General features: G+C 37.3%; 1 protein-coding gene across 1 annotated transcript; it reads left to right on the forward strand.

Annotated features, from left to right (window-relative positions):
• Positions 1-1,674: 1,674 nt before the first annotated feature.
• Positions 1,675-7,565, forward strand: LOC107097451 (insulin-like growth factor I, juvenile form). The gene is made up of 4 exons (XM_015394598.1): positions 1,675-1,719; positions 3,021-3,177; positions 7,076-7,275; positions 7,377-7,565. Exons 1-4 carry the CDS (start codon positions 1,675-1,677, stop codon positions 7,563-7,565), a joined length of 591 nt encoding a protein of 196 aa, XP_015250084.1.
• The last annotated feature ends 2,986 nt before the right edge of the window (positions 7,566-10,551 follow it).

Below are 10,551 nucleotides of genomic sequence, written 5' to 3' on the forward strand. Positions count from 1 at the left end.
TATTTAGGGGATGAACGATCCACTCATCTATGCACTACGCAGTTTGAGATGGCTCTTAATGTTGCAGACCCTCCATGGAAACCTGCAAGCAGAGGGTTGGTGCTCAGGGTTAGTGTTTAGGGGCCAGTTAGGGATTGGACCTAAAGCACAGGATCCTCTCTGTTTTACATATTTCAGTCAGCAGAGGGCAGCAGATTCACACTAGTGCTCTTATTATAGCATCATCTCATTCAGCAGATCTGTGTCCTGTTTTACAGGATTTAATAAAACACAGTATGGACAAAAGGTTTTATAATATTACAAGAAAGGAGAAATACTGACAGCTCATGCTAATATTGGAGTGGATGGTGAACCAGCTGCTGTTTGTATACATGGGTTTATAATCTGGTCCAATTCTCAGCTGTGATCTCATGCTTGATTTTTTTTTTTTTTTTTGACATGCTAAGAAAACAGTCCTTATATTTTTATTTTAACCTTAAAGTGGTCCTCGTCACTTGGTATTTTTGTTTTTCTGAATCTCATTTCTTATTGTTGTCAGCCTGCCTCCTTATATTTGTTTTGTTTACCGTTCTTTTCTATAAGCATTTTATAATTCCCTACAGCACGTCCCCAAAGATGATCCAAAAAGGAACAAAAACATGTCAAAAACCCAATCACTTGTATCAGACAGAGGAAGGAAATCTGATGGATCCTTCAGTTAACAGACTGAATGCCACGTTCAAGTTTTCAGTTCTGTTGGACAGTAATTATTTTTTGTATTTTCATAGATTCAGCCTCAGTTGCTGGGAAAAAGTGAGTGATTAAAGATTGTATTTGGAATCAAGACTTTGCTTATTTCTCCATTTTTGTAAACACATTGGAGTTTGTCTGAATGATTCAAAAATCAGACTGAATCAGATATTGGAGAGAAAAAGCAGTCAAGGTCCAAAGAAAAGCTTTTACAGATTGAAGAAAAAAACATTTTACAGGAAAAATGTTAGGAAGCAAAGTAGCAACTGGATCTGGATCTGAACTTTGCACCAGAACCATGTTTGTTTGGTTTGGACCTTTAGAGAAACCCAGTTAAACTGAACGAACATGTTTGTAGGTAATATTCTGCTGTTGCTGAATCTTTTTCTATGAAGAAGGTATAGAAGAATAATTATAGCTCTGCTTTAAAATCGCCTTTAAAAACAAACATATGGAAGAGCCTTTATGTTCTCTTTCCCAGTTACAGAACCTGGACCTCTATGAACGCTAATTATTCTGCCTGAACATTGATGGCTGCAAACAATTTTTTTTTCTCTCTTTTATCCACCTTACTTTTATCTTTTTTAAATATTTTATGTGTTTCTTTTTTATTTTTAATCTGTGATTTTGCGAAATGTGAACGTGTGTGTGAAAGGTGTACTACTAGTGCACAAAAATTGCCCATACTGGGACAAATAAAAGCTACTGAACTGATGGCTCCCCCCTCTCAGTTCTCGCTCCGATGCTAGAAAAATAAGGAATCCTGTTAGTTCCTTGTTACAATGATATGACAGAGTAAATAATCTGATAGCAGTTTGGGATGAGATCCGAACATAAAACTACGTCAGAAGAGGAGGAGGGAGGAAGCCTGGTTCTGTTGACCTCCCCTCCAGCTTCCCTCAGTATAAGTCTGCAGGTCTGCTGAAGTCCGTCCAACCAGACAGGATGCCCTCTTCATGCTGCTACGCTGCTCCAACACTCACACTCAAGGTAAGCTACCTCCACTCCTGTTGAGCTTTAAAGCAGAAAAAAAGATCATCTGCTGAGGATGTTCATCTCTCTTGCTGTGAAAAGATAAATGACGTGCTGGAAAAATAAGTTGAAACCTTCAAAGCTGCTGACAGATGGTCATGTGTCACTGCAGCTCTGGAAGTGTTACTTTGGCGTTAACTCCTGAAAAGTAATTATTCATAAAAAAAAAAGTCAGTTATGGATCAATGAAAAGGTTCGGAAATACGAAAAGAAAAACAGGGAAAAGATAAATGTTCATCTTTGATGAACTCAAAGTGTAAATCATGCCACATTTTTTTTTAGAAAAATTTCATCCATCTGGTTTGGAAACTGTGCTGGCTAATTCCAGGAAAATCATTTAGATCCATGTGGGAAATCTGAGCTGAAAAATGAAGATGCTGCTGGTATTTCTGATAAATATGATGCCAGGCTTATAGAACAAACATCTGATTATCATGTTTTCATGCACATCAAATCATCACTGTAGGATAAGAAAATGCATAAACATCTCGTCTCAGTTATACTATTATTGATGTTCTTCCAGCTGCTTCTGCAACATTCATGCCTCTGAAGCTCTACTCTCTTCACTGTAGAAAAGAACAGAGTTTGCATTCATTAAAATCGATAAGGAGCAAAAATTGAGGTTCATTTTCAGACCATCAGTGGTGCAAAAAGAGAAACTCTCCAAACAGCAAGCTTTGCTTTATCCTTTATGCTTTGTCACTTTCATCTCTCTCTTAAATCCCAACCAGATTTAAATGTCCTGCAGCCCTTCTTTAGTTTGTGTTTTGAAAGTTTATGATAAATCTTTCTGACTCAGATACATTTATATAAATGGAATAAAAACATTGCTTAAAACTGCTTCAGTAAAAAACCCCAAAGCAGTATGAAATCTTTCTGTGCAACATTTGGTACTTTGGTTTAAAAGCATTAAGCTTGCTGCTAGTCTACGGGATTTCATAAAAAGAGGATCACTCCAAATGAGGCCGCTGATGAGAGCTGAGTGTCCTCAGTGACCACTGGATGTGTTTGATCCACATTAGCTTGACATCAGTCATAGTGGTTCTGTATTTAGAAATCTGGGATTTATTGACCAATTCATCCTTCCTCTCATGGGTCAGGGATGAAATGAAGTTTAGGACATTACTAATAGTTTCCTTCTTCTGCCTTAAACTTATTAAAGAAAAAATCTATTTGCAAGATACTGAAGGGGCCATAGGTCCAGTGTCTGCATCACTAACTGCTTTGGCATAACCTGACCGATCTCCCTCTGGTTTCAGGTGCTGAGTGTTCGGATCTGCGTCCTGCTCTGCAGCATGTTTCTGGCAGGTTGGCCCCTCTCCCTGGAGGCCGCCCAGCTCCGCTGTGGCTCAGAGCTCCTCAGTGACCTCCTATTCGTCTGTGGGGATCGTGGAATCTACTTAGGTGAGCCTTCCTGTTTATTTTCTGCTGCTGAGTTAGTCACAGTTATAGAAATTCATTGTGTTGGAGTAAAGCTGCTGCAAACTTAGTAAATGTGCGAAAAAACTGGATGAATGAAGAACATTTATTTATATATATATTTATTTTATCTTTGTGTTTCTTTTGTTTCCATTTTTTGACAAAAACTAAATGAATTGATTAAAAGATTTGTTTCAAGGATTTTATGATCTCTTTTTCAGAAATGCCTGATTAAAATAACACATGAAGGTTGTTTTTTAAACATAATTTTAGGTAAAAGAATGAAGAAATAAAACATACTGAATTAATTTAAACAAATGATGATGATGAACAACTGGTGGAGATATGTTAATAACATCATATATGTTGTTAAGTGTTAAATTTACCTCACGGTTTTTATTGTTAAACCTTCATTCGGTTAATTTCATTTTCATAAGTCTTCGCTTTAGACAATTTCAAGACAAACAAGTTTAACTTGTATGCAAACACATTAAATCAGATCCATTCAATCCCATCCAGGCACAGAAACATCCACAATCAGTCCCAGTGTAACATGAGGCAAACCAGATTTTGGTTTATATGCCAGTCTGGTATATTCCTCCTGAAAGTCACTGGGAAACAACAGACCGGCCTTAGTTTTCTACCTACTGACATCTGTCAGCATCCTAACACTAACCAGCCACATGTTGAACAAGACAGGCTAGATATCTGACATGTTGTCTCACCCAGACTCACTCTGCAAAGCAGACATGCATACAGTAAGACATGCATAAGAAAAATACAAAAAAAAATAAATAAATAGTGTTCTGATTAAAAAAGGGATTTCTGGCTGAAAAAAGAGGGCATGTCTCCTGAAAAAAACAAACAAACAATTCATTAAATATCATTCAATTTCTAATGCAGAAAAAAAAGATCTCAGAAATAAAATACCTAAATTTTAACTTACTTTTATTCTGTGGTGGCTTTTTTTATTTTTATTTCTTTGTTTATGAAATTGAAATACAAAAGGATTTAGTTTTGTGTAAATAAACATTAAAATCCTGAAACAAAAATGCTAAGAAGGTCTGACACAAATATTACACACAGAATGGAATAGAATAGAATTTTATTTTTTCATTTCGAATGGGAGTCTGTACAGTAGGGACAGAAAATGACACAAAAAATGCATACAGAAATATAAGGTACTTTGAAATGCCATACAGTAAAATACAGTACAGTAGAATGCTGTGCAGTAAAATATGGTACAGTAGAATGTAGTACAGTAAAATACCGTACTGTATACCACTGAAGGATTTATACAAGCTTAGTGTCAGAAACACTTTCTTTTCATTTTGGAGCCGAACCATAACCATAACTATGGACAGAAAGAATCTTTTGGTTGCATTGTTTAGAGCTGTATCATCTCCACCTCAGTGCACACACAATTACCCAGAAGCCCTTTCACCTGATTACCTTCGGCCTGCTCTGACCAAGGCCACCTTGTGCATCTGCTATCAGTCTAATGGCAATCCACCAACACAGCAGCGGCATCTCCAGAACACCGTGCCTCAGAGTGTGATATCCTTCTTGTTGAAACAGTCCTTATCTGACAGCAGCTCGGTTTTTAGTAAAAAAACAACAAAGAAAGGTGCAGAGAGGAGAAGAAGAAGCTGCAGCACAAAGCTTCTGTTATAGTCAGCAACGTGTATCTAGAAAAAAAAACTTTTATGTTTAACATCACTTTATTTTATTTTGTGATCATTTTGCTCATTACCTTGAGTTTCACAACTTATTGTCATCACATCAACCCTTCAATCTGAACCCCTCAGCAGGAGGTGGGGCGTCCGCTTCTCCTCAGACTCTCCTGAAAACTTGTTATGAATTCTTCCTTTTCAGGTTGACTGTATAAGTGGCGGTGACTCTGAAATGTCCCAGAGTTATGCACCAGAAAAATATCAGTTTTGACCGATTGAGTTACATTTTACATCTCTGTTTTAGTAATGTATATTTTCTTCAGTCACCACTGTACAACTTTTCCACTTGGAAGACAAATGAATGGTACTTTCTCCATTGTAAATACTATAGCAGACAGATACAGTAGACAGATGCCTTCTGAGTCCCAAGAAATATTCATATATCATTTAGAAACACTTAGCAGTTTGTAAAACACAGGCTGCTTCTCTGGGTCCCTGAACGGGACCCTTAGACTCAGAATGCTCTCTGTGCACTTCTAGCACCCCTCTTACAGGTTAATGCAGGAGACAGATTTCATTTGATTGCAAAATTGCTATTAAGAATTTGGGTAAGAATTATTATTCAGTCAATAAGCACAAGAGTAAATAAGCCACAAGAAGAGAAAAAATAAAATCTAAACCATTAAGTACAGATCTGGTGACCTAAAAAGTAAAGATAAAAAAAAAGAAGAAAAGAAAATGTAAGATTAAAATTAAAAACAACATCCAACAGAAAAATCTAACTGTTTGAACTGGATTAAAGTGGAACCAGCTAATCCTGAAACATCTTTTGATGGAAATTTGAAGCAGATAAATGATCTAAACTGAGTGAACTGGAATAAAATGGGGCCACTCTAAGCTGTCAGTTGTGGTTTCATATGATAGACTCGGGTTCACACCCTACTGCCAATTGAGCACCGGGCAAAGCCACCAGACTCCACTGCCAAGTCTGTCGAGATTTACAGCTGATGAAGAACCATACTGAGAGGAACTTTGGTTAATCTAACTCAGATTTTAATCTAGAGTTATAAATTGCTAGTCATCAGTCTAGATCAGTGATGTCCAAAATGATATGAGAAAAAAGAAAATTATATTGACCTGGTCAATAAAAAGGAAACACGCAGTAAAGCAAGTACTAAATCATTGTAGGCCCAAACCTTAAAAAATATTTTAAAATGATTGTTTTGCTTGATTTAAGAGATTTAGTACATTTTCAGCCATAAGAAAAGGGTTTGGATCCATCTTCCTTTTAAAATGAGAAGCAGATCTGGGTGCAGCAAAGCCATGAATTCACTGGATAAATGTGATCCTATTTACTATGAAAGCTTGGCTATAAACTTTGTGTTGGAAAGAAGATTTTAATTTATCACGGTAAGAAATGAAAATGACAACAACTTATGCTTGTGAAACTCTTGCTGGTCCTCCATCAAAGATGAAATTATGACAAAAACAGATGGAAGTTTTAGGTCGGTCTTGAACGGTTGAAGGGGGGCACTGCAACATGGATTCTCACAACTAACAACAGAATTCAGGTTGCATGCAAGGGTAATAGTTTTCCATCCATCCCTTCACTGCTGGGGTCATGAGGGGTGCTGGTGTCTATCCCCAGCTGTAGACGGGCCAGAGGCGGGGTCCCCCCTGGACGGGTCACCAGTCTATCACAGGGCAGTAATAGTTTTCCCCTAATTGAAAATAAAAGGTCTTCATCTGCATCAACCTTCTGTTCCTGTATGATTCTTAAAGTGACATCAGGGGCCACACAAATGGGGCCCTAGGTGCACTGTTCACACCCTGCTGTAGACCCACCTGTGCTTTTCCTTCACCTAGTGTTATAAACAAGTTATATGAGATCATTTCATCCAGTCGCCTCATTCTAGGAACCCAGTGGCAGAGATGAGATATCAGCTGGATTTGTTCCAAACACAGAACTGTATGTTGTTCCGTTATTTACTGTAAACTATTATTAACTCCCAAAGAGCACTTTTTAACCATTCAAATATATGCTTCTACTTAAATTTGTGTTATTTTATGATGAGGTTCTAATGAAAGCTCAGTCCTAACGTAGATTTTTTTAAATCAGTTTTTTTTTCCAACTTGTGGACCATTTTGGGAAGCTAAGAAGAATTCATCCATGTCAACCTTGTTTCTGTGTGATCTTACATGTGCTATGTCTGCTCCTGCAGGTAAAGGTTCCTGGTCTGGGTATGGCCCTCGGCCCAGGGGGAAGGGGATAGTAGACCAGTGCTGCAGATCCTCTGGCTGTGAACTCTACCATCTGGAGATGTATTGTGCCAAACCAAAAGCCAAGCAGCTTAGTACAGTCTCCCCGACTACAGCTTCAACCAAAGCAACACACACCACCACCACCACAGTGGAAGACATGGTATGTATGATGCGCTCAACTCCTATTGATCCATTTTGATGGTTTTTAAATTTGATTTGGATGTCCTTAAACAAACCACTCACACTCATTTCTTTTCTCAGTTTAAAGTTGTTTTCCGGAAGAGACTTTTTGAGACTCTGGGAGCTCCCAACAGCCCAAAGAGAGAAGCTCACACAAAGAAAGCTCTTTCATCACTTCAGTTTAAAAGCAAACCTTCATCGGGACGCAGGAGACCAAAGCTGCAGAACTCCACCAGCAGGCCTCCTTCCGTCTCAGGAAGTCCCACTTGAAGAGATGCATGAAGTTGACTTTTACCAGATCCCAAATCTTTAAGACACTTTACTATAAAAGATTTGATATCAGCTTTAAGAGATGATCTTACAAAGTAGGGACCACTGCAGTCAGATTAGAACCTGGGAACAGTTTGCAATCAACAGATCTAGAGGGAAACCAGACGATGATCTTCCTACAGACCTGCAGTCACAGAGGTGTCAGCTCCTCATTTACAATCCAGGAGGTCCTGTGACACTGTAATGTAGTTTTTCTGGTTCCACGACTCAGATGTCCACACAGTACTTCCAGTACTTATGAGGAGCTTTATGGGTGTGACGTCTGAAGCTCTGAAGATTCCTTCTAGGTCTAGCTTGGTTTCAAACACTCTTCACCTGTGTCATTTGACCAGCTTATGTCTGTCTGCTGTTTGCTCGGTAAGTTTGCACATGTTGAGTTACCTGTCTAAGCCACTTTACTTCACATTTTTGTTTTTTTGTTTTTTGTCTCATGTTTTTTCCGTTTGTGACACTGCTTAGATATTAGCTGGCTGTGTAACACATAAGGCCTTTATGAATTATTTAGCACTTTTTAGTTGAATGGAAGCGTACTCTATGCAAAGAAAGGTTTTTATACTGACTGTTTTTACATTTTTGTTTTTTTTACTTTACTCCATTTTAAGCTCAAACCCATTTTGTACTGAGGAGTTGCATTCACTTATTTATTTCACCATAACTAGAAAAAATGTTACAGTTTTAATAAAATGTGTTTTTCTGAAGGGAAATTGTTTTTATTCCCCCGTTGGTTTTAAGCTTCACCTGAGATTCTAAAGTATGAATGAGAAAAAAAAAACATTGAACACCACTTGACATGACATTTAACTTAAAGCTGGTTTGTTGTGCTTTGGCACTGCAACAGTAATCAGTTAAAAAGCCCTGAGGGTCATGACCTCCAGTCTGTGTGCAGCAGCCCGATAAACTGGTGATCTAAACCAGCTTTGCTCAAAGATTCGTGAGCAAATCTGAGCAACACAAACAATTAATTTGTTCCAATTAGACATATAAAAAGCAACTTTTTTATTATTTCACACCTTGATAAAAAAAATATAGAGAGAAATTCAAATTTGTATCAGTTAGTGTTTTTTTCTGCAGAGATAATCCAAACTTGACCTCAACTTTTTATTTTCTTTTATATTAGTTGATAAACCAATTTTAAACAGATATAAGATACAGCTCCTAAATCTATTTTGTTGCATGATAAGGTTCAAGATAAACCATTATTACATAAGCTCCTAAAATGTTCAGGCAAGATGATTTTCAGCATATTAGATCATATTTTAGTGTTTGATTTCATGAAATTTGTCCTGTAATCCATCAGCCGTGAATCAGAGAGCGGCCTCAGTGCCTTAGACCCAGAATGCTCCCTGGTTATGGTCTTGCACTGCAAAACATTTAAATCCAAATAGTTTTTTCTCAAAATAAATGTATTTTTTCTATAGTTGAGGATGTAAGGGGGACATGTTGCCAATGGAACAAAATAATTTACATTTAAAATAAGAAAAAACAATTGCATTGTCTCATTTTAAGTGCACATTATCTAATTATCTGACTTTAAGAGTAAAAATATCATTGTATTTACCTGCTAAAATTAATGGTAAATACACGTAATTTAAGACATTTTCACTTATTTCTAAATAGTTTTTGCAGTGTGGAGTCTGGGATATGAAGCAGGATCCTGCTGCCTTAACATAACCCACCACTGAGCTACTTCTCATATGCATTAAACCTCCACGGATAAAGATGCTATAACTCTGTCTGAATAACTTCAGACATTATAAAACAATCAGGAACATTGGTGTCCAAATAAGCATCATATAGCAACATTTTCTTTTTAAATGGCCTTGGCTGAAATACTGAATAAAGTTTCTGAAAGAATGAAATGCCTGAAGAGGCTTTGATCCCTAACTGACCTGTTGGAATCACAAAGAATGTCGAAGGTGTTCTGGAAAGACTTGGTATCTAACTGCTCCCACAGCGTGAAGGTCAGGGGCTGATGTCAGCCTTTAAACGGCCTCCAAGAAAGAAAATAATGAATCTTTGTTCGCCTCAAAGTTCTAGGAATGAAGTTAAGTGGAAGTTAATACTAGAAGCCAAATTTTCTGATCTGATACAGGAACAAGCCAGAATCAGACAGGTAGATACCCTTATGATCTTCTACTACCTTTTTGGTGGAAAATGTAGAAGTCTTTCAGAAGATCCTTTGGTTTCTTTTCTGGACTTAAGCTGATTTTTCCACTCATTAGGTGGTTAAAATCACTTAATACTGACCGACTAATGGTTCAGTTAATAAAAGGCTCCTAAAATCTTACTTGATTAGCTAAAAGTTTCATGAACCTGTTTGGCATCTTTGTTATTTGTGGACAGGAAATATTTTATTTTCCCTGCAGAAGGCGAATCTCTCAGCATTTTAAAACAATAGAAATCAGTCTATGAGCTAATGGGCGGTCAGATGGTTGCCCAGCCAAAAGAAGGCCTCACACTACAAAAAATTGCAATCTGAATAAGCAATGTTTTCATAAAAATAAGTGCATTTTTTTTCTGGAAAATATGAGGTAAGTGAGACAGTTGCCAATGAAACAAGACAATTTGCATTTGAAAGAAGGAAAAAGAATTACATTGTCTTATTATTGCATATTATCTAAATATCATATTTTAAGAGTTAAAGGAAAAGTCCGGTCAGCAGGGAATAAGCAGTGGATCATTATTTATACCTAAAACTAATATGTACTTCTAGAAACATCTGCAATCAACAACAACTATTTAAGATTTCAAGAGGACTTCGACATTGAAATTCACCAGAGCTATAGTGAAACTGACAATGCCCATGTGCATGGCAGTTGGATGTTGGAATACATCGGATAAAAGTGAAAAAATTTGTTATTTCGCCTTTCTGATTCCTGATCCTCCACGGACGGGTTCGTTGTTGGATTGCCAACTTGAAGAGGGA

This window comes from Cyprinodon variegatus, unplaced genomic scaffold (genome assembly GCF_000732505.1).
Source record: "Cyprinodon variegatus isolate N-32 unplaced genomic scaffold, C_variegatus-1.0 Scaffold698, whole genome shotgun sequence".
Classification (NCBI taxonomy): Eukaryota; Metazoa; Chordata; class Actinopteri; order Cyprinodontiformes; family Cyprinodontidae; genus Cyprinodon; species Cyprinodon variegatus.